Consider the following 26,042-nt stretch of genomic DNA (forward strand, 5'->3'; position numbering starts at 1 on the left):
AAACCAGAAATTGCCGGAATTGCTCACGGGATCAGGCAGTAATTGTGGAGAGAGAAATACACTATTTGCTTCAGGTTGATGACCTTTTATCAGAACTGGAAACATTTTTAGAAAGAAGACGTGTTGTAAGTTACAGAAAAGGTAAGGCAACAGACCTAAAACACAACCCAAAAGCCTGCCCCACAGATGTTTACCAACCAGCCAAGCACCCCCAGCTCTCTATTCCCTTGCAGGACAACTCATGATTCAGATTTCAGTAACTGCAGTATTTTTCAATCTGGTCCATGGTCTCTTTTGAAGTACCAACTTCTATCTGTCCATGTTTCATTTTGGGCTTTCCCATTGTACTTCTTTATTTTAGATTTCCAGCAACTGTTATGCTCTATATTGCACAGTTTCACCATCCATTCCTTTGTTGTCCCCCGATTAACTCTCTTTTGAGTATATTTGCTGTCATTAGGAAGATCTCAATGTTTCTCTCTCAGCGAAATCCATATCCACCGAGAACTACCCCACCAAAGACATTCTTTCGTTTCGTCCTCCCTCCTCAATATTTGCAACTTAAAATTTGCATGTTTTCTAATCTGCCTCAGTTTGAGGAAGGGTAATCAACTTATAGCTCCATTTATTAGCTTTGTTTCTCTCTCTGTGAATGCTATCTGAACCATTGTCCATTTTGAGCATTCTGTGCTTTACCTTCAGCTTTCCAGTATCTGCACCTCATTGCTTCTCAATCACTATCCTGGCATCTTCATGGTAAAGTTTCCAGCGGGGAACTGGACGCATCAACTTCAACAAGAGAATGGAGTTAATGTATCCAATTACGTACTGGCAACTTTCAAATCTTGGCTGTTGTTGAGGTGTGGTTAAGATGAGAAAGCAGCTCTGAGTTTATTACTGAGAAACTCTCATTCCCCAATCAGCAAATTTATTTATGGTATGCAGATATGGCTGTGCCAGCAGTGAAAACCATTGAGTGACCATGCCTGTACTATACCAGAGAACAAATGGAGAATGTTTGTTTATCCAGTTTGATTCAAACTCAAATGTTATTAAAGTATTTAGTTTCTGACATAAATATTACATCTCAAAGACTGTGTTTGACTGGCTGTGCAACTTTTTGCAGAGCAGTGAATGCTGACCAGAGTAGATGGTGCCCTTTCCTTCAAAGCTGCAAAAAACAAGAACCAGCCAAGAGCCATAGTGATACAGACTACAGATCAGACAGAACCTAGATAGGATGAATCAGCTGAGAAGTAATTTCTTCTCGTGGAAGGTTGTGAATCTATCCAAGGGCTGTGGATGCTGAATCATTTAAGTAGATACAAGGTTAAGGCAGAATATTTTTGACTGCAAGGAGGTAGGATTGGAGCCAAAGTTCATATCAGCCATTCCCTTACTCAGTGCTGGAGGAGGCCTGCGGCAGATTTGAAGTTGGAGCCAGATGGGAGATGAGGAGGTTTTGTTTTACGTGAGTTACATTAATCTGTAATGTAGTGTCTGACAGGCTGAACAAAGACAAAGAGGAGCTTTCAGAAGGGAATGAGATAAAAACAAAAAGCAGGAAATTGTAAAGCTCTGAGGAAGAAGCATTGGAGTGGTAATGTGGACTGCTCTTTCATTATGAATGTCATCTTCTGTGCTTTAAAATTAGAAAATATGCACTTGCTTTGTGCCTTGTTCTTCAGCAATTTTCTAAAGAGTTGTATGCTTAGATAAGTCAGATTAAAGTTCTGCGATCCAGCAAAGCTCTTGGCTGTGTGCAACTCTGAAAAAATTCCAACTTTTCAAATGTAATGTCCATGTTCCAAACTGAAAGCAAAACAAAGATCTAGAAAGTGAACAATAGTTGACCAACAACTTCAAATAACTAACACAATCCAGAAGATGCCAACAAATATTCAGAATGTTAAAAGGCCTGAACAGATTAGATATGGCAAAGTTATTTCCCATGGTAGGGGAGTCTAGGACAAGAGGGCACAACTTCAGAAGTGAAGGACATTCATTTAGAACAGAGATGTGGAGAAATTACTTTAGTCAGAGGGTGGTAAATCTGTGGAATTTGTTGCTACAAGCGGCTGTGGAGGCCAAGTCATTGGGTGTATTTAAGGCAGAGATAGATATGTTCTTGATTAACCAGGGCATCATAGGGTATGGGGAGAAGGCAGGGGAGTGGGGATGACTGAAATATTGGATCAGCCCATGATTGAATGGCAGAGCAGACTCGATGGGCTGAATGGCCTACTTCTGCTCCTATATCTTATGAACTTGAGTGCTGCTTGAATGAGTGCAATATTACAGCTGATGTGAACCCTATTCTCACCAGGCAAGCCTACTTGTATCTCTCATCATTGCACAGAAATCTGAAGGGGGATCTCTGATAATTGTTTCCAATCTAATTCAGTTATTGAGTTCAACTAAACTTATGCAAGCTGTAAGTGAAAATAAAAAAATTTTAGATGCTAGAAATCTGAAATAAAACCGGAAAATGATGGCAAGTCTATGACTCAGCAGATCAGGCAGCATCTGCAGAAAGTGAAAAGTTAATCTTTCAGCTCTGGGACCCTTTGCCACAACTCAGAAAGTGAGAAAAGCTTTTCCTCCTTCTGATAAATGGCATCAGGCTTGAAGTGTTAACAATTTCTCTTTTCTGACCTGCTGAATGTTTCTGGAATTTTTATCTCAAATGTTACTCCTCATCTTTTAGCTATCTGTTTGTTAGCCAGCTAAATCATTGAACAATTAAAAAAAAACAGGTACCAATCTCGTGACAAAATTTGGGGGCGTAATGTTGATGTTCTGGCCAAACTTAACACTGTATCCCTGGTTCTGGTTACCATGGTAACCATAATGCTTTGAAATCCACACGGTGGTTTCAGTTTTTTTTAGTTAAAATTACAGGTGACCTGGAACTGTCTGCAATTAAAGTAATTAACATTGATCATTTTCCACAGGAAAATAAAAAAAAACTGCAGATGCCAGGAAGCTGAAATAAAAAAAAAGGGAAAAGGAAAATGGACATTTTCAGCAGGTCAGATAACATCTGTGAGAGGAAAACAGAGTTCACATTTCAGGTCACTGACCTTTCATCATAAGCCTATAAAGCGCTATTTCATATTTTTAGGATTTTTCTATGTTATACCATATACATTAGTTATCTCTGATAAACATATGTATAAAATTGCAGTCTGTCCAGTATTTATCCTGAGAAATGATGCAACATACCTTTTTCGTTGAAAAACATAATTATTCACACAATGCCTCTGAGGACCAACTAGTTTCCACTTAACAGCTTCCTTCAGTATTCGCCCAGCATCAAGCAGACCAAATCCATATCTATGAGCAAAAACAATGACACATACTGAATACAAACAGTTAGAACTGAAAATTATAAGCACTGCACCTCATCCAGTAAATAACGTATTTGAGAAAAAACATACTGAAAAGGGCAGTCACTAAAGAAACTGGGGATTTTCTCTATCCTTAATCTTTTGGCTCATTATTGTTAGTGGTAGCACTTAAATAGTCTTCAAAGGCACTTTTCAGCTTTTGCACTCATGCCTTTTTAAACATAAGCCATTATTCTGATAAATTAACCTAGTCATTATATTAATGAAGATTTAAGAGATTATTTAGAAACTGTTGCTAAAACCAAGAGGACTTTTCAACCTGTTCTTCAGCTGCCAACCAGCCTAACCTCTGAGCTCACTTCATAGACATCAACAACATACATCAGCTCAGTAACAGGAGGAAGAAAACAGGCAACATATTGGTGGCAATACCTTCAGAGGTTAATGAAAATCCAATGTTATTCAACAGCTGTTTATTCTTTGTTTTAAATGGTGTCAAATTGTGTAAGCTGGGTAAAAATCAACAAGGACAATCTATATATCTATATCTACATACACACCTGCAGTGGATTCCAGTTAATTGGAACACGTTGGGAACATTACATTTTGGCCCAATTAAGTCCTTGCTCCAATTTTCATAGAAATAATTATAAAGGTATAAAGAATACAAACTACCTTTTAACTGAGTAACAAATTATTTATTTCAATAAGATACAGAATAAATTAGAATACTACCAAAACTACTACAGTACTTCTGTATAAAACTGTGTATTATTTCTTAACAGTTAAACAATTGTGGTATTGGCAATGTTCTAATTTGTTTGTATTTTATTTAAATACATAATTTGTAACTCAGTTAAATGGTAGTTTGTCTTTTTTTATAACTTTTTAACCATTTCCATGAAACTTCAGCTAATTAGGCCAAAATGTACTGGTCCTGATGTGTCCCAATTAACCAGAATACACCATATATAATTGTCCACTTATTTGGTTCTAATCCAAGAGAGATAGGATATGCTATATGCATGTATGTGTGTGTGTGTTTGTGTGTGCACGCGTGCGCGCGCATATATACTGTATACAATATATCCTGTATCTCTTGGATTAGAACCAAATATGCAGACAAGAGGAATTTTTTTAAAATTAAAGATTGATTCCTGCCTATTGTTGTCTAACTGTTTTCGCATCACTAACAGCAACCTACAGGGTGAAAATGACTAATAAATGGTGGGAAAAGAAAGAGAAAAATGGACCAAAGATGACAGGAAGAAAAATCATTTAAAATAACAATGAAATTTCAGCAGCAGAAAATATTTGCACACAAATTAATTCTGCTAGTCATTGTTTTCATGAAATTTGTAAATGCAGAATTAATATAGATGTCCCTACCAACCTCCTCCTGAATAGAATCGATAACAAGCAACACACTTAAAAGTTGCTGGTGAACGCAGCAGGCCAGGCAGCATCTCTAGGAAGAGGTACAGTCAACGTTTTGGGCCGAGACCCTTCGTCAGGACTAACTGAAGGAAGAGATAGTAAGAGATTTGAAAGTGGGAGGGGGAGGGGGAGATCTGAAATGATAGGAGAAGATAGGAGGGGTGGGGGGATGAAACCAAGAGCTGGAAAGTTGATTGGAAAATGGGGTATGAAAAGATCATGGGACAGGAGGCCTAGGGAGAAAGAAAGAGGGAGGGGGAATCCCAGAGGATGGGCAAGGAGTATAGTGAGAGGGACAGAAGGAGAAAAAGAGAGAGGAAAAAAAATAATATATATATAATAATAATAAATAAATAACGGATGGAGTACGAGGGGGAGGTGGGGCATTAACGGAAGTTAGAGAAGTCAATGCTCATGCCATCAGGTTGGAGGCTACCCAGACGGAATATAAGGTGTTGTTCCTCCAACCTGAGTGTGGCTTCATCTTTACAGTAGAGGAGGTCGTGGATAGATTTATCAGAATGGGAATGGGACGTAGAATTAAAATGTGTGGCCACTGGGAGATCCTGCTTTCTCTGGCAGACAGAGTGTAGGTGTTCAGCGAAATGGTCTCCCAGCCTGCGTCGGGTCTTGCCAATATATAGAAGGCTGCATCGGGAGCACCTGAAGCAGTATATCACCCCAGCTGACTCATAGGTGAAGTGTCACCTCACCTGGAAGGAATGTCTGGGGCCCTGAATGGTGGTGAGGGAGGAAGTGTAAGGGCATGTGTAGCATTTGTTGCGCTTACATGGATAAGTGCCGGGAGGGAGATTGGTGGGAAGGGATGGGGGGGACGAATGGATAAGGGAGTCATGTAGGGAGCGATCCCTGTGGAAAGCAGAGAGAAGGGAAAGATGTGCTTAGTGGTGAGATCCCATTGGAGGTGGCAGAAGTTATGGAGAATTATATGTTGGACCTGGAGGCTGGTGGGGTGGTAGGTGAGGACAAGGGGAACTCTATTCCTAGTGGGGTGGCGGGAGGTTGGGGTGAGAGCAGATGTGCGAGAAATGGGAGAGGTGCGTTTGAGAGCAGAGTTACTCCCTTGTCCATTCGTCCCCCCCATCCCTTCCCACCAATCTCCCTCCCGGCACTTATCCTTGTAAGTGGAACAAGTGCTACACATGCCCTTACACTTCCTCCCGCATCACTATTCAGGGCCCCAGACAGTTCTTCCAGGTGAGGCGACACTTCACCTGTGAGTCGGCTGGGGTGATATACTGCGTCTGGTGCTCCCGATGTAGCCTTCTATATATTGGCGAGACCCGACGCGCAGACTCGGAGACTGCTTTGCTGAACACCTATGCTCTGTCTGCCAGAGAAAGCAGGATCTCCCAGTGGCCACACAGTTTAATTCCACATCCCATTCCCATCCTGACATGTCTATCCACGGCCTCCTCTACTGTAAAGATGAAGCCACATTCAGGTTGGAGGAACAACACCTTATATTCCATCTGGGTAGCCTCCAACCTGATGGCATGAACATCGACTTCTCTAACTTCCACTAATGCCCCACCTCCCCCTCGTACCCCATCCGTTATTTATTTTTATACACACATTCTTTCTCTCACTCTCCTTTTTCTCCCTCTGTTCCTCTGACTATACCCCTTGCCCATCCTCTGGTTCCCCCCACCTTGTCTTTCTCCCCGGACCTCCTGTCCCATGATCCACTCATATCCCCTTTTGCCAATCACCTGTCCAGCTCTTGGCTCTATCCCTCCCCCTCCTGTCTTCTCCTATCATTTTGGATCTCCCCCTCCCCCTCCCACTTTCAAATCTCTTACTAACTCTTCCTTCAGTTAGTCCTGACGAAGGGTCTCGGCCTGAAACGTCGACTGTACCTCTTCCTAGAGATGCTGCCTGGCCTGTTGTGTTCACCAGCAACTTTGATGTGTGTTGCTTGAAATTCCAGCATCTGCAGAATTCCTGTTGTTCAAGTAAAATCTGTATTGAATTTCTGCCAGTGTGCCTTTCAATAATCAGTGATTGGGTGTGCTCCGAATATTCTTCTCCTTGAGAATGGACAGGCTGAACACAAGGAATTGCTATTTCAAAATAGCCTGTAATACTGATAGAACACTACAGAAGTAGACATTTATTTTTGTGGGGAATATTGAATAAGAAATTGTACAGGTAAGCCATTACTGTGATCTGTGAGTTCATTGCCCCGTTTCTTGATGTTGCCTGGGTAAATCTTCTCACTGCGTAGCAGTGAAATCCATGACTGCTGTTTTGTTGATTACTTTTTGTCATAAGGTCCTTTCAAGATCACGGTAGAGATTGCAATGGAATTATTCACTACACTCAATTTATTCAGGAGCAGATTCTTTTTTTACTGTTTCCTTCATGCTTCATTCATTTTTACAAAATAAAAACAACAACAAAACAATTATTTGGGCAGCAGAAGCTCCATCCCAGACCAGAATGTGCTCAACTACACACACGTTGAGATATATAGACAGCCTTTGAACAATTCACTGTACTGACTAGGAAGAGATTTTACTCATAAAACATTTAGGTGATCTGCAAAAAAGGGATTTTCTTTCTTTCTGTTTAGTGTTACATTGTACATTTCATATTTCTGGTCCCATTTAAAGTTTTCTTTTGGTTATTATCTTTGGCAAAATCAAACATTTTCAGTAATAAAAAAGTCTCTCGGCAAACGTATCAACTTTGGTTTGTATGATGAATTGCAACCAAAATGAAAATGACAATAAATAATATCTGCACATTCAAAGCAGTCCATTAGTGTCCTCCGTTCTACTAATCCTGGTTTTCATCCCTCTGAGATACCCAGCCAAGTCACTGACTAATATATTCTATTAGGTGTCCACAAAGAAATGTGATTGGTCAGCAGGCTTTGCACAGTATCTGCTTTTTGAAAGCTGCATTCTTAAAGAAAACTGCTTGGTATATTGTCAACTACAGAATATATGGTCAACATAGAGTTTAGCAATGTAAAAAAATACAAAAGCCACATTTTTAAGCAAGTCCTCAGAAGTATTTCCTCAGTTATTTTCAGTAAAAACTATAGACTTAAACACAAATTATACTGAAAAATTCATGAATTGTTCAAAGATAGCATCTGCGATGATAGCACATGCAGAAGTTGGAGTAGTTTTAACCCAAGACAACAGTGTTCATATCCAAAGAATAAAATTACAATCAACCACATGAGACAAGCAGATAACCATAGAACAAGTCACTAAAACGCTAAAGAATAGCAAGTGTATTTTGGATAGATCAGGCAACATGTTTTCACGCAAGCTGGACCAGTATTAGAAAATTATTCCTCTGTGTTGTATGTGACATTGTATGGGGACAAGAAAAGATATGATACACAGCAGAAGGACAATTTAACAACCTTTGATACCTATCTCCAAACAGTACTATGTCACTATTGTCGGGAGATTTGTTGAATCAAGTAATTAAAGACAATTTTTGTATTCATTGTAAAAGCATTATTTTAGCTTGACTAGCTAAAAAAAATACAAATATTGCATTTAGGTAGAGCCTTTCACATTTTTCACTAAGTCTTCCAAAAATAAATTATTTTTGTTGGAAGTCAACGTCAATTGCAGGAATGGATAGGATTTATTAATTTGTGTGAAGCAAATTTTCATAAACAACAGTACGATTGTGATCAATATGTGTTTTTGATGGGTAATTATTGGACAGGTCACCTAGGATACCTCTCCTGGTCTTCTTCACAATGTTGCTCAACAGGAAACGTCGATCATCCCTCTGCTTTCACAGTTGCAGCTGACCTATGGAGTTCTTCCAGCAATTTGTCTTTTTCTTTTCCAACACATACTGTCCTCATTTATACTGTCTTACAAATAAATTTCATCTATTTACTTCATTTAATTCTGACCTTCTGCTCTGTATTTCCTTCAGTTGCAAGAGGCTTTGAGGTAAATGGCCAATACCCTTCAACAAAGGCTTTAAGACTATGAGGTGACATCTCCTAGTCTTTGACTGCTGTTAGTTAAGTATCCCTTGTCAATGGAAATGTGTTAAAATTCCTGCACATGTGCAAATCTGAAATTTTAAAAAAAGTGCAGATGTGCAAATCTGAAATGAAAAAAAAAACAGAAATTGCTGCAAACAGCAGGCCAGGCAGCATCTCTGGAAAGAGAAATAAAATTAATGTTTCAGGCCTGAGACCCTTCATTAGAATACAACAGAAAAATGAAAATAAAAAAAATCAAGATCATGGAATTTCAAAATATAATGGATATCCAAAATATACTACGAGGGGTGATTGATAAGCTCATGACCTAAGTTAGAAGGAGTCAATTTTAGAAAACCTACCACATTTATTTTTCAACATAGTCCCCTCCTACATGTACACACTTAGTCCAGCGGTCGTGGAGCATACGGATCCCTTGCTGTGTAGAAGTGGTCCACAGCAGGGGTGATTGATAAGTTCGTGGCCTAAGGTAGCAGAAAATGAGTTATTAACTTCAAACTTTCTGCATTATCATTCAAAGAGCTGATCTACACATACATGTAATGAAAGGGTCTGGGACATCCAGGTGGTCCACAGCAGGGGTGATTGATAAGTTTGTGGCCTAAGGTAGAAGGAGATGAGTTATACAGCTCTCGTTACATGCACATGCAGTTCAACTCTTTGAGTGAAAATGCAGGGAGTTTGAAGTTAATAATTCATCTCCTTCTACCTTAGGCCACAAGCTTATCAATCACCCCTGCTGTGGACCACTTCTAGAGGTCCAAGACACCGACTTTTACAAAGAAGGGATCCATATGCTCCACAACCGCTGGACTAAGTGTGTAGAAGTAGGAAAAATAAATGTGCTAGGTTTTTTTAAAATTGACTCCTTCTACCTTAGGCCATGGACTTATCAATTACCCCTTGTATAATGTGGAAACCTGTGGAAAGAGAGACAGAGGCTGATGTCTCGAGACCCTTTGTCACTCTGTAGATGTTGCCTGACCTGTTGAGTGCATCAGGTATTTACTATATTTATTTAAGCATTGTTTAGATTGAAGTTTAAATGCCAGATTAATTTCTTAATGTGTTAATCAATGGAGAAGAAGCTAAGGTAATGGAGAAAATTTGGAGGGTAACTTTCCCTGTGTAACTGTCATCTGCAGATTCTCTCTTGTCTATGTTACTGTCAGATGCTTCTGGATTTCTGTCTGATTATTTTATTGAGTTGCTGGTGTTTTTTTAAAACTGAATGTGATGGTTCTGCATCCTTTCTAGTACATAGCACGTACAATGGGGCATTGCTTGAATAACCTGCACCAGACAGTTCAGTGAAGATCAAGAATTATATGGGATGAAGTTAATTTAGAACTTTTTTCATTAGCTGCATGTATTTAAATAAATGCTGCATCATGGCACAGGACAGTAGATTGTACTGTAAGAGCACACCAGAAGATTTATAGATGTTAGAACCCTGCAGATATCATACCTGCTTTATTTTTATACCTTAGTAAATGATGGCACATGGATAGAGGAGTTAATCTGGCTGCTTCATAGCTACAGGGACAATTTTGGACCTGTACTGCTGATTGTGTGGAGTTTGCACATTCTCACAGTGATTATCTGGATTGGTTCTGGATGCTGTGATTTCCTACCACATCCCAAAGGAGAATGGGCAGCCACATGCTCTGTAAGTCACCTGCCCCCCCACCCCCCCGTGTAGCTAATGGTACAAAAGAATCAGAGGGGGTTGGTGTAAAAGGCCCGTGGGTGTGCCAGGGACGCACACGGTGACGAACATCAAGTGCTGCTGATAGGTTATCAGCTTGACGAAAGGCGTTCTTCGGTCTGCCCAGAACTTGTTGGTCTACCAGAACACTGAGATGTCTGTGGCGAAATGCTGCCAAATGGCACATTCCAGGCTGCAGGAGTGTGTGCTGAAGCTTTGTGCAGCCACTGCAAGTCTCAACGGGGAAGGACTAGGGTGCAGGGTTCTTCTCCTACTGGAGAGGGAGGGGCTGGGTGTAGGGAAGAAGCCCCTGAATTATTGTAGCAGATAGTATACCACCCCAGAGTGCCACATGACTGGCAACAGAGCTTTTCATGTGTATGAATGTATTAGAACAATAGGGAAAGCATTGATCTTGTAGCTAAAGAATGAATAGGCATTGAATAGTTTATTCTTGTAATTGTTAAAAATTATGAATAAAGTTTATTTTGTTAAAAAAATATGCCTGTGGGTTTGCGAAGAGGGTGTGGAGAAAGGTGCAAAGACCTGTGACACGGTTCATCCCGGGAAACTGTGAGACAGAGGACTCTCTGATCTATGTGCTGCTCTCAGCTACACACACGGAGACGAACATCAAGGGCTGCTGGCAGTTCGTCAGCACAGTGAAAGACACCTTTCGGTCCACCCGAAAGTTGCTGATGGTCTGCACATCGAGATGTGCGTCGAGGAATGCTCCCGACCTGCATATTCCAGGCTGCATGAATAGATGCTGAGAGACGCACTGTGAAGCCACCACATGGGCTTGCTGGGGAAGGGCCATAGTGCACAGTTCTTCAGCCTCCGAGGGGGGGGGCTCAATTATTCTAGCAGTATATCACCCCAGGGGGCAACAAGTGCAGCGGCACAGAAGCGTAACAGAAATGAATGCAACAAATGAAAAGGCATTGCATGGTTTATTCTTCCAAGTATCTTTTATTATAAATAAAGTATATTTTGATATAAAGAATAGGAAGTGATGTAATAGTTGATGGCACAGGTAGGTGAGAAAGAGAGCATCAGGTAGATTTTGCCTGATCCACTGAGTTCTTTCAGTGTTCTGTGTTTTGCTCCAGATTCCAGTATCTGCAGATCCTTGTGTTTCCGTGTGAGAAAGAAAATTCTGTCAATTTTGATGATTCAGGGAAATAAGGAGAGAGGGATTGAGACTGCTGGACTGCTTCCACTAGAAACAACTGAATGGACTACTGAAAGCCTCCTTCTGTGCTGTAATAACTGCACTTATGCATTTTAAGGCAATATTCTGGTTCATTACAAGGAATTCTGGATTGTCCGAGATGTTTAAGACGTAGGAGTGCAAAATGTTTGCTCAATGAAATGTCTTAGTACCAACAATTTCCTACAATGTAGTTTGCAAAGTACATAGTCCCAGAAGACTGGTGGAAAAATGATGCTGTCCATCCTTCCTAAAGGAAAACTGAATACATTCATAAAATTATACAAATACTAAAATATTTGCTAAAAGATGAGTAATAAGAACATCTAGTAATATAGAACATAATTTAAAAATATCTATGTGGCTTACTAAAAGGCAGATTGTATTACCCAGTATTGAGTTCTCTTCAGGAATAACCAGAGTGGACAATGATGGCATAGTGGATGTGATAAATATTCTATGAGTTTTCAACAGGCAAAAAGCAAGGTCTAAGTGATATAAGACAGTTGAAATGACTGGCCCTATCCTTTCACTAAAGTACCATAGATTAATAAGGATTTGGAAACAACAGGAATTCTGCAGATGCTGGAAATTCAAGCAACACACATCAAAGTTGCTGATGAACGCAGCAGGCCAGGCAGCATCTCTAGGAAGAGGTGCAGTTGACGTTTCAGGCCGAGACGCTTCGTCAGGACTAACTGAAGGAAGGGTGAATAAGGGATTTGAAAGTTGGAGGGGGAGGGGGAGATCCAAAATGATAGGAGAAGACAAGAGGGGGAGGGATGGAGCCAAGAGCTGGACAGGTGATTGGCAAAAGGGGATACGAGAGGATCATGGGACAGGAGGTCCGAGAAGAAAGACAAGGAGGGGGGGGGGACCCAGTGGATGGGCAAGAGGTATATTCAGAGGGACAGAGGGAGAAAAAGGAGAGTGAGAGAAAGAATGTGTGCATAAAAATAAGTAACAGATTGGGTACGAGGGGGAGGTGGGGCCTAGCGGAAGTTAGAGAAGTCGATGTTCATGCCATCAGGTTGGAGGCTACCCAGATGGAATATAAGGTGTTGTTCCTCCAACCTGAGTGTGGCTTCATCTTTACAGTAGAGGAGGCCGTGGATAGAAATGTCAGAATGGGAATGGGATGTGGAATTAAAATGTGTGGCCACTGGGAGATCCTGCTTTCTCTGGCGGACAGAGCGTAGATGTTCAGCAAAGCGGTTTCCCAGTCTGCGTCGGGTCTCGCCAATATATAAAAGGCCACATCGGGAGCACCGGACGCAGTATATCACCCCAGTCGACTCACAGGTGAAGTGTTGCCTCACTTGGAAGGACTGTTTGGGGCCCTGAATGGTGGTAAGGGAGGAAGTGTAAGGGCATGTGTAGCACTTGTTCCGCTTACATGGATAAGTGCCAGGAGGGAGATCAGTGGGGAGGGATGGGGGGGACGAATGGACAAGGGAGTTGCGTAGGGAGCGATCCCTGCGGAATGCAGAGAGGGGGGGGAGGGAAAGATGTGCTTAGTGGTGGGATCCCGTTGGAGGTGGTGGAAGTTACGGAGAATAATATGTTGGACCCGGAGGCTGGTGGGGTGGTAGGTGAGGACCAGGGGAACCCTATTCCTAGTGGGGTGGCGGGAGGATGGAGTGAGAGCAGATGTACGTGAAATGGGGGAGATGCGTTTAAGAGCAGAGTTGATAGTGGAGGAAGGGAAGCCCCTTTCTTTAAAAAAGGAAGACATCTCCCTTGTCCTAGAATGAAAAGCTTCATCCTGAGAGCAGATGCGGCAGAGACGGAGGAATTGCGAGAAGGGGATGGCGTTTTTGCAAGAGACAGGGTGAGAAGAGGGATAGTCCAGATAGCTGTGAGAGTCAGTAGGCTTATAGTAGACATCAGTGGATAAGCTGTCTCCAGAGACAGAGACAGAAAGATCCTGTCCAGCTCTTGGCTCCATCCCTTCCCCTCCTGTCTTCTCCTATCATTTTGGATCTCCCCCTCCCCCTCCAACTTTCAAATCTCTTACTCACTCTTCCTTCAGTTAGTCCTGACGAAGGGTCTCGGCCTGAAACGTCGACTGCACCTCTTCCTAGAGATGCTGCCTGGCCTGCTGCGTTCACCAGCAACTTTAATAAGGATTTGGGTTTGCTTGGTTATCTTCTGAATATTGCTGGCAAATTATAAATAGTGTTTAATACAGTGAGGGGAGCAGGGGGAACTGAGAAACATGGCTTGGCTGTCTCTATTCACCTTGCTGCATATCGTGCTGATAGTTAAGGTCACTTCCCTGTGAATAAAACCATAGGGTTATAATGGGCTTACTTGGAACATTAAAAGTGCAGCTCCAGCCGAGTTTGGCAGTAGGCCCACTGTGGAGGAAAATTTAGCTCACCAAATATAAACATTTCAATAAACAAAAGATTTTAAGCAGCTGCTATAAAGCAAGTAAATGAGAGATAATTAAAATGTCACATCAAATTTTACTGTCGACAAGTTAGCCTGACGGGCAGCAAAAGTAGGAAATCCATTTATTTAAGCTATGATTAGGCTGGGTGAATCCTGACTGGTTTGCATTGTTGGCCAGTTCGATGCAGCATCAACAGCTCAGCTATTAGAAAACTGCAATGAAGTTGAGATCTGTCACCGACAGATGTTCAATATTTTATTTGAGAAATTTTGATCTTGATATAGAACATTTAGTCCTGTGGTCAATGAAAACTTGATCCCATAACTTTGCTAGGGAAATCTATCATTCATTAACGAAGTAACTAAACCTAATGTTAATTATTGCAAATCTACAGCTATTCATGATGTTTAGTCCACTCATGATGTAAGACTCCTCAGAAACAAAAATAAAATCCAGATTTATAGACTTACAACTTAAACCCACCACCCAGAAAAAGAAAAGGATGCTGCAATTTTAACTTTAATGTGTAAAGGCACTTTTAGTCTGCTTAAAAAAGATAGATTGTTTCATGTTTTTTTCAGTTAGGATATAGTGTTACACTTAGGAGGCATCACAAGGGGTTATTCAAGTAGAATTAGCATCAAGTTGGTAATTAGAATTTAGGAGTGGATTCACTGTATTGGAGCTTCCAATGTGATCTCGATTAGGTATCAATGGGTGGCCAGTATGCAGGTGCGGGAATTTGAGCAGTCAGAGGCCGTTCTGTAGGATTCATGGGAATGGTCTCCAGTGCAAAGGTTAAGTTATAAATTAACTTTATGAATGGTGATTAACTTGGTGTCCTTCAATGATCTTGTCGTTTACAGTATGCATACTAGCAGGAAGTTTCTGGGAAGCACTAACAAGCACGCAGCTTATTTCCTCATTATCACATGCCAACTTAAGAAAATAAATTTCCATTGAGAAGCGTCTTTTATTTCCAAATACATGGAAATCTAAAAATGCCTAATTGTATCATTGTGTCACCAGCGAGAAACATTATTTTGATGAAAGTAATACATTATTTTTCCAAGCAACACACATAAAAGTTGCTGGTGAATGCAGCAGGCCAGGCAGCATCTCTAGGAAGAAGTACCGTCGACGACTTCTTCCTAGAGATGTTGCCTGGCTTGCTGTGTTCACCAGCAACTTTTATGTGTGTTGCTTGAAATTCCAGCATCTGCAGATTTCCTCGTTTACATTTTTTCCAGTTATTTTAATATATATGTATTAACCAGGTTTATTAAAAAGTTGTTTGTAATGAAGACAGAATAAGTTCAGACAGAAATTTCTCCACCTATACGATTTATTTCTCACATCACACAAGAAAACTAATTTTACTATTAGCCTATGTGCTCAGATGTAACAAGACTACTAAGCTGTTCAAGTATAGTATGTCTTTACTAACTTCCTCAACCCTCCTGTTCAGTCTCTACTAACATACAGTTCAGCTTATTCATATTTTGTTTTTACTATGGTCACTGGGAAATGTAAACTATATTTCTACCGCAACGTAATTTTTAATATGTATATCTTTTAAAAAGGTATTGTCGGAACGGAAAGTCGAAAAATTGTTGACATCATCATTTAACTGGGCAGTAGACTTAGACAACATGAAAATTTGTTTTGATTTAGCTCTCAATAACCAGACTGCTCTAAGTGAAATTAATTGATGCCCTGAACAGTTCAGAAGACAAAACTTCCTAAAAAGGAAGGCTAAGATAAATAGCTGGAGAAAACCAATGACCGACAGTATGGAAGGTATACAAATAGTATACTGTAACAGCAGTTAGAAGACTGTTAGGAACCGCTTCATGGAAGCTTGTTAAGTTTCTTTAAGCTTTGATACACATTGGGTTCCTCCCAAGCTTATTTAAGTCTCCACAAGCTCTGTAGTCATCTGGTATCATATATTTCTTTACAAATGCAGACCTGGACAATGAATGCTGTTTGACTTTTTCCAACAAAGCAAGATTACTAACTGACATGTGCCAGACAGGGTGGTTTGAGTCAGAGACTGCTGATCTCCTGAGATTATCAGGCACAACAGTCTCTAGAATTTACAGAAAATGGTGCGAAAAGCAAAAAAAAGACTTCCAGTGAGTGGCAGTTCTATGGGAGAAAATACCTTGCTAATGAGAGAGGTGAGAGAATGGCCAGACTGGTTCAAGCTGACAGGAAAGTGTCAGCAACTCAAATAATCACGTGCTACAACAGTGATGTGCAGAGAAATATCTCTGAATGCACATTAAATGATGAAATGGATGGACTACAGCAGCAGAAGACCACAAACTCACTCAATGTCCACTTTATTAGACATAGGAAGTAAACTTTAGTTTCTTTTCCTAGAAGGATTTTAATGTCTTCCTGTTTGCCAATTTCACTCCATAATTGGACCTCATGATCTTATTTGGGGTTTGTTTATCATAAATCGGTTGCTAACACCATCAGAATGATCTCAGTTATTACATTAGGGTGCTGATTGTAGACTGCAAACAAAATCAATCAGTGGTGCAGCATGTGATGTCACAACATAGGTGCTTGACAGAATTGGCTTAAATTCAGAGCTCAGCTTTGCATCCATCTGGCTGAGGAACATCAGAGCTCGGGAATGAGCAACTATTCTTCATGCTTCATTCTCAGCAAGAATTTTGTCAAAGGATTCTTCACTGGAATCCTAAACTGGATTGCAGTACAAATTCCAACAACTGGGAAAGCAGACTAACATTTGTCAATCAGGAAGTTCAACTGCATGATTCAGTCTTCTAATCACTATCCAGCCCTTAATGTGCCCATCAGCTTCCTAGAACCAATATTCACACAATTCACCTGCTGTTCCGGATACACGGATTAGAAACATTCAACAGTAATTAAAAACCAAGTGAGGCAAGTGTCGAACATGATAGGTTCTGCAGATGCTGGACATCCAGAGTAACACATGCAAAACACTGGAGGAACTTAGGTCAGGCAGCATCAATGGAGAGGTATAAACAGTTAACATTTCATGTCGAGACCCTTCATCAGGATTGGAAAGGAAGGTGGAAGAAACCTGTAAGTACTGCAGAAACTAATTCACAGTTAAGGTCTACAGTAATGTAAGCTCCATCTAACTCATCTGACAGGATATGCACAGCAGGGAGAAGTTAGCTGTACAAGGCCTCCAGTAACTGAAGAATCTGCCAAGTGATCAGGTGATGGTTTTGTGATGTTTTGAAGACCACCAAGAAAAATAATAATCAAATACCTGACCATCATCACCTCTGGTGTGAAATCAGAGGACACAGGCAGTGCTGTGCTGAAAATTCTTGGCTTTTGAAGTCTGTAAGGATTGACTGCAGCCAAAACTGTTGCTTATCCATGCCATGAATAAAGCATTGATATAAAGCACAATCTATAATGGTTGGATGTATATCATTACCAGCAATCTACCCTTCTTTTATTATGCATTTTAAAGCATAAATATAACATCACAACCACAGCTCCTTCAACTACCACAAACAGTAACCTGAATGATCTACTGTAGTGGTGTCTATGCCCTGAAGTTTGTTTGTCCTGATTCTGTATTAGCCCAGTGGGTTCAAATGAGATAGTATGGGCATTCTACCTATGGCTTAGTGTCATATTATCTGAAGATGGCTAATTCCCCAAGTAGCTTTAATCTTCAACATCTTAATTCTAAAATCTTGCTGATATATGCAATATTGATTTTAGAGATAGTTTCAAGAACCAAGTCCTGCTTCTTCTTAAACTTTTAAACCCCCAAATCTGCCACTGTTGTTAAACTGTGCTTTAAAGGTTAAACAAACCACTTTAGGTAATTCAAATATAATGCATAAATTTTATGAAAGTTCTTGCACTATGGAAGTCAGCAAATCCAAAGAATTTGCATGTTTCCTTTACAAACAAATCCTGGGTGTTACACTTGTTGTTGTATGAAGGCACAATGATTAGTTAATTTAAAGTGATTTTAGACTTTGAGGTCTAAAGAGTTACAATGACTTTCTCATCCTGGATTTTGTTTAGCTCGGCAAGGATGGATGGTGGGCAACCATCTCCAATCCTGTGTACCAGTTCAGTCAGACGAAGAAAATAAATCGTGAATGCAGCATTGTACGTCAGTAACAACTCAGTATCAGTTGTGCAGCACTTGAGAAACACATGAAAACGTAGTCAAAGGGAATGTGGACATAATAAATGTACATAAGCAGCACAGACAGAGCAACAACTCCCTCTCCCTTCAATTTACCACCTTCTGAGTTAATGACAAGCATAGAAAAGTTGAATCAAATCATTAAAGGTGATGGAGGAATTAATCAGAAATATGGTGCTACACACACAGAACGCTGGAAGAACTCTGCAGGTCAGGCAGCATCTATGAAAAGAAATAAAGAGTCAATGTTTAGGGCCAAGACCCTAGACCCTAGATTACAGCATTTGTGTGTGTTACACTGGATTTCCAGCATCTGCAGAAATATGGTGATATCTTAGACCATAAGACCACAAGACATAGGAGCAGAATTAGGCCATTTGGCCCATCAAGGCTGCTCTGCCATTCCATGATGACTAACTTATTATCCCTCTCAATCCTATTCTCCCGCCTTCTCCCCATAACCTTAGACATCCTTACTGATCAAGAATCTATCAAGCTTTGCTTTAAATATACCCAATTATTTGGCCTCCACAGCCACCTGTGGCAATGAATTCTACAAATTCACCACCATCTGGATAAAGAAATGTCTCCATATCACTGTTCTAAAGGGATGTACCCATACTCTGAGGCTGTGCCCTCAGATCCTAGACTCCTCCACTATAGGAAACATCCTCTCCACATCCACTCTATTTAGACTTCCCAATATACAGTAGGTTTCAATGAGATCCCCCCTCATTCTTCTAAACTCAGTGAGTACAGGCCCTGGGCCATCAAGCACTCCTCATATGTTAACACTTACGTTCCCGGGATCATTCTTGTGAACCTCTTCTGGATCCTCTCCTGTGCCAGCACATCCTTTCTTAGATAAGGGGCTGGAAACTGCTCACAAAACTCCAAGTGTGGTTTGAATAATGTCTTATAAAGCCTCCAACTCTGTAAATAAACTGGGATGTGTCTTTTAAAAGTGGATAAAGCAAACTTCCAATCTGCGATTATTCATCAGATTCAGAAATGTACCTTCAGTCCTAAACAGGATTAAAGAGTCCAGTTATTTTCTTTCCTTTTCTTGTTAGTATTAATCTTGCACATGACATCAATACATTTTAATACAACTCCTCTCTTATCATGACTGGACTGACAGCAGTGAATAATACATACTTAAAAAAATTCTAACAATCTGAAGTTGTGGCACAAGTTACCAGAATCATTATTTTCTCTGGTCCTCACTTTTTACTAGTATAATACAAAACTGATATAAAAAATTTTAGGTGAATTCTCCATTCTTATTCAAAGACTGCAAAAGTACTTTGCTGATTTTACTACACTCTTCTTTTCCAACTGTCATTTACATTATTTGAATTGAAGAAGAAATATTTTTACATTATCAACTAAAATATTGAAATCAGACAACATTAGCATAATTCATGTTATATTTAATAGCAGAATGGTTATAACCTTCAAGTTTCATTTATATAGGACAAACATTTTTGGCTTATTGGGGAAACTGTACTTTGTAATTAATTTAATTTGCATATATAAAGTGTGTCTAACGAGCAGCATGCACTGATATGCTGCTTCTTAACATAATGAATATATTCTGTAACTTTTATGCAGATAGGCCTTACTGTTTTTGAGTTATAGAAAATCTATTTTGTAATTAACCTAATTAGAATATGTAAATCACACTAATTAGCACATTGTTAATATGTTCTCCCATGTAGCATAACAAATGTGCCCTCTAAGTTTCAGAAAGATAGTGCTCAAATTGTGCAGTTATTGATGAAAATGTGGAAAACTTTATTTTGATCCTTGTGCTTTTACATAGCAAATGTAAAACAGTAGTTTTGCTATTCAGCACCTTTTTAAAAATATATGTACAATCTTAAAAATTATGTTGAAAATAATATAGAAAGGCTGTAACCATGTTTTCTCCTTCATTTGCCACATTAGATTAACACCTTCCCAACATGGAGTTGAATTCAACCCAAGCTGAATGCTTCACCCTGATATTGGTTTCTGTGTAACATCCATCTGCGTGATTGAAATTCTCAGTGTGACCATAACACAAATCCACCCGGTATCCATTATCACTTGGAATAATGTGAGAAACTTGTTTAAAAAAGTTTAAAATGCAAATATTGACCTTATACGGTACCAGGTATTATGATGATATTCGGCATTACATTGCATTTTTGCTGTAGGATTGAAATATGGGGGAATGATAAAGATCATGCAACATGGAAGCCATCAGCAAACTCTGTGGATGGAAGTGGAGGGGGCTTGGACACCAATGAGTCTACTTTCCAGACCCAGTAAGGAGGAATATTCTGGTTATTTCTGTCTCCAGGATATTAACTTACTTTAGTATCCTTGCTGACCTTCTTTTAGAGAAACCACAGCAAAAACATAAACATAAACATCAGGGATAGGATAAGGTGACCATCAGCTCTGAAGTGAATCTTTGTACCTCAGTTATCATTTTCTATTTATGATTCTTGCTATGATAAAAAATTTGCAACATGTTGGGTTGTAACATCTTAACCGCTTGCCATTTTTGTTCTCAAAAAGGGGTAATTAAAATTGCTCCCTGTTAAACATGTGGGTAAGACCAAAATATTTTTTTTGAAGAATTGCTTTTGATGGCTTCATTATTTGTCTTCCTCTGATGCCTCTGCCAAGACCTAATCCCTTTCCTCTGGTCCCTTCAAAAGAGCCACGTTTTATTAAGATCAATATAATTCCTGCTGAGAAACGTAAGATAGGAATTAAATCTCAAAACAATTACTATCATTACACTTGCTGGGCCAAATAACCAATTCCAATGCCTTCTATCATATGTAGTCCAATGTGAATCAGATTATCTGACTACTATCACTGTGGTTTGATGGAGATTGCAGTGATCAATTTGATGTGATGTATTGGTATAATGCATTACATCAGTGAATAAATTTCAAAAGTACTTCATTGGCACTAAAGTGCCTCAGGAGGAACAGAGCTCATGAATGGTGCTACATTAACGCCACTTACTTCCTTCATAAGCGCATAGGTAAAGGGGTAATGGACTTCTCCAGTTCCTTTTTAACTTCTATATGCTGAAATGTTTGTTGGCTTCCTGATCACTGCACTCCTATTGTGCCCCTGCATTTACTCAAATAGAACACAATATATACATGATCTCTCTCTCTCTCTATCTACATATCTCTCTTTCTTTCCTACTCCCCCTCTCTTTGCTCATCTTCCTTTGGTTCTAAAATTTTAGGTTCTTGCTTATTCTTGGTTTTGTGCCCTTTACCATTCATGCCAAGACTCTAAGTTCTGCAATTCTTTTCCTATGCTTTTCTAGCTGTAATTATTTTCTCTCCTACTTGAAGATGCTTTAGGAAGCCAAGTGCTTTGGATCAAAGCTTTAATTAACGCCATCTTCCCTTCATTTGGTGTCCAATTTTGTTTGATGAACTTCTTTTAAAGTGAGCAGGGATGATTTAATACATTCGAGGGGCCATGCAATAGAAAGTTGGTGCGACTGTTCGAATCTAAATATCAATTTCTTATATGAGTCTAATATATAACTTTCCAACTCAGATATATCTACCTGAGGCAAAATAATATTGAAATCCACTGCCATTATGTGGAATATTTTGACCACAGGGAGCATTTAAACAACAGGCAGGGATTTTAAAACAACATAAATAAAAGCACTGGGATTAAAAGAAATTAACATTCTAAAGAATGGAATTGAAATTCTTGCTCCAACGTTCCTAAGAATTATCTAATTCAATAGTCTGCCTCAGCAATTGATAAGTACCTTTTCCAACCAGTCTCGGAGATTTGTATTCTCAGAGACTTGGGAGGACTCGTGTGTCATAGGCCGTTCTCTGGTTGTGAGAAAATACTGAGATACAGAAATATATAATGATTGGTCATATTTTTAATCTAAAAGCTGCATGGTCCAGCAAACACCCAACTGAGGTGTCCTGGATATGGGAGAACAATTCAAAAATAATTTTGTTTATGGGAATTAGTTTGTTGCAATGTCGTCAAGAAATGTATTTCCTACTTTGTTTCACTATGTGAAGGTAATCGTACAGAATGCTGCAAGTGAATTTGATCACAAATATTCCTTCAGAATCCAATTGTTTTTAAATCACACCTTCAAAATAATTGTGATCTGTTCTCATTTTCATGAAGTGCTTTCTGCCTAATTACTAAATGGCCGGAAAGCTTTAAATGGGGCATGTTATGAAATCATGAATATCTATTTCTTAGCACAAAGAGATACCATAGTTATATCTGCATTGTTAGATATTGGGTATATCTAATAATAGCTTTCTACACGGAGCCAATGGGAATAATTAGCTTGACCTAGAGTCGCAGGGTACAGCACAGACACAGGCCTTTCAGCCCATCGAGTTTACATCGATCAACAACTTCCCAGTTACACTAATTACATTTTTAAATTTGTAGTTTTTTTAAAAACAGAAGACTAATAAGACAAAATTCAAATTTGCTGCCCAGCGTCCTTAATGCTTCATCGTGCTACAATTTTTGAAAATGTGACATGTAATGGCAAATGTTTCAGCAATTACAGGAAATTCCTTTTGTGGGGGTTTTGTTTACTTTAGACTGCAGACATAAGATTCAAATTTGAGGACAGTGGTAAACACTTATTCCCTACAATAGTGTTTTAATAATTAGTATCCACAGTTTATTGCTGATAGCTTTATGTAAGTGGATCGTATCTCATAGGTAGAGAATAAATGTAATAAAATAATAGTACTGAAAATGCCTCTGAAAGCTTATATGATATAACAGTATCATTAGGATTTTGAAGCTAACCCCTGTGCATGAATAATTCATAACTGTATGAGGTACAATAATGATTCCAGAACAAGGGAAAGTCATTCTGTATAGTCCTCAATTTTTCCAAATGCACTCTACAGTCAATAAAATTCTTCTGAAGTATAGCCATTGTTATAATCAGGCAAATGCACCGGGCAATTTATACCTAATAAAGTATTACAAATATTAAAAAGTAAACAGAAAATAAAACAGTATTTTTTTCAGGAAGTGATAATTAAGATGTAAATATTGGCTAGAATGCAGAGAGATGTTACATAAACATATGAATTAAGAGCAGGAGTAGGATGCTCAGCCTCTCAATCCTGCTCTGATTTGTCATAAGATGGTGGCCAACAAAGCAATCCCCCATTCTGCATCAGGTCTCTCCAACATAGAGGAGGCCAACAAAATGATCCTCTCGATTTAACGTTTAACTTTAATGTCTTTCCTCTTGAGCTGATGTAAGGTCAGGAACTCAGATGACTGTACTGCACTGTAACAATTCTATGGTCCTAAAGGGCCTGCATCTCCAAGTGCAACACCACCTCAGAACTGCAATGAAACACAATACAAATGTGGACATACGCTTCCAGAGGTGACCCTTACCTATATACTTCTGATGTGGCACTACTTCTGTGCCAAGGCGGATACTACAATGTGGCTGTGTGTAATCAATGAGAAATGTCAATCTCAAGTGTAAGGGTCTGGTAGGGTATTACAGATTATAAACTTCTTTAGGAAACCTGTGAAGAATCGTATTTGAGATTTTTCAATGGCTTAACGAACTTGCAATTATATAACACCATGGACCCTTTAAAGGGAAAGAGCACAAATGATTTCCAATCAGTTTACATAGGCCAGTATAGTGAAATAACATTTGGCCAATTTTAGCCTCTGTTAAAAGTTCATGGTTTTCAATAAACGTGATGAAGATCTTAATTACTCCTGCTTTATAATAAGTGTGTTGATTTTCTGAAGCCATTTTTGATGTTTAAAAAAATCTGTATGATACATTTTATACAGTTTCATACCACAAAAATTTTATTAGAATTTTGAACTGTTTTTGCAGCAATTAGAAAAAGAGCTGCTTAACCTTTTCAGAGATTTGACGTCCTTCCTACACTGACCTCCATGGGCTGTGTTTAGTAGCTATTATGCAAGATCAGGTCTGCATATGATTCTTAAATAGTTTCCATTAACATTTCCAAATGATGCCATTTAAGATAAATATGCCAATTGTATTGAATCTGTTCAAATGTGATGACAATATTCCTTTCACATGTGGAATTGACCTATTTATAAAACTTCGCCAATCCATCTGTGCCAAAATTCTGTTTAATCATAATTTAGTACATCATACCAAGAAACAGCTACATAACTACGTAATCCTTCCACTTCTGCTCCATAATTTACACAAGCAGTCACTCAACCTAACTTAAAATGAGATGAGTCATGTTCTCATGGAATATGAAACATATTTAATAACACATCTTCAACTTACATTGGAAAGTCATTTTCTATTAGGTAAGGTTCAAAGTAAATGTGAGCATTAAATGGTTAAGGATAATTTCATTAAAATTTTGCAAACAAACTACTTCAAAGAATATCTGAGTCTGAAAAAAGCAGCAACACGAATTATAAGGATAAGGAACTGCTTTGTGCATTTCATTATCTTTCACAACTGACTAATGTGGAGCATCCACTATAGTATATTATCTGATATTTTTAAAAAAATCATTCCAGAGGGTTCTTTTCTTTTCCCGCTGTAAAATAAGGCACATTTAAAAGAATTGTGGAAATAAGTAGATTCTATTTGATGCTTCACTTTTTTTTAAAATGATGAAACTCTGACCAAACATCTGTATACAGTACACTTTTCAGCACTGAGCTGTTTCAAAGCTCAATTGTGCATTTTGCAGATAAAGTGAGAAACTACTGGAGGCTGTATTGTAAGCAGTGGTTGCCATGGCAACTCCAGTTTCGAGAGCTGGTTCTCCATTACCACTTAATTTAGGCTTCCTAATTGCATTCCACTGAAATAGTAGCGACAATATCTGCAGAGCTAAACTGCATGCCCAGTCTAGCACAAACCTCTTTGAAACAGGCTTTTTGAAAGCCAGGAGCTATAAAAACCCAGCATGATGCAGAGTATATGAGAAACCTGTAGCTTGGATATGCTACAGACTGCTTTCTCATCCTCAGGAAGTTCAGCTGCACCACTTCAATCTATGAGTTCATCCTACATAAAGATCATAAAGCACGGCCATGTGGAAACTTGCCTCTGGACTGACATTTCTGTGTAAAATACGTTTAATTGTATGCAGCACATGGTGTCATAGCCATCCTATTTCACCACACATCAGCAGGTAGTCAGGAGAAGGCTATACTTCCCTTGAACTGTCCTTGTCCCACAATACAAGGAGAACAATACGTTCACAGCTTAAATTATTTGCGATTGTTCAGCTGTGCGCTGAGCAACCGTCCGTACGTGACCTAAAGAGAGTCTCGTCAGAACCACTAGACATAAAAGCATTCCAATTATCGACCATGCTGCTTTAATAGAGGAGGCAACTAATATGATAGTGAAAGTGATTCTGCCAGCAAGGAGCTCTTTGTAACTGTCAGATTAACACTTGAGCCAAATTCTTGTAAATCAGTCACATTACGTTAGTGGTTGCAAATAAATAGTGCAGACATTCTGAACGTAATCACACAATATTCATTTCCTACACATTGTACGTTTCATGTTGTAAACTATTCTAATTTTAAGAATATTAATTATTTTCCAATTAAAATGATTAGACTGAATGGGAGGGGTTCTTGTTTAAAAATATTATATAATAGTTCCTGATTATTATTTGAGGCTGAGACTGGACTAATATAAATACAAGTTATT

General features: G+C 39.1%; 1 protein-coding gene across 1 annotated transcript in view; it reads right to left on the reverse strand.

Moving 5' to 3' along the window:
* LOC140200925 (neuroendocrine convertase 1-like) overlaps positions 1-26,042 on the reverse strand; it is a 310,355-nt gene that overhangs the window by 80,514 nt on the left and 203,799 nt on the right. Inside the window, exon 8 of the mRNA XM_072264575.1 lies at positions 3,226-3,336. Coding sequence (XP_072120676.1) covers positions 3,226-3,336 — 111 coding nt within the window. The remainder of the gene's footprint in view (positions 1-3,225; positions 3,337-26,042) is intronic.

The sequence above is a fragment of the Mobula birostris genome, chromosome 7, assembly GCF_030028105.1.
Source record: "Mobula birostris isolate sMobBir1 chromosome 7, sMobBir1.hap1, whole genome shotgun sequence".
Taxonomy (NCBI): Eukaryota; Metazoa; Chordata; class Chondrichthyes; order Myliobatiformes; family Myliobatidae; genus Mobula; species Mobula birostris.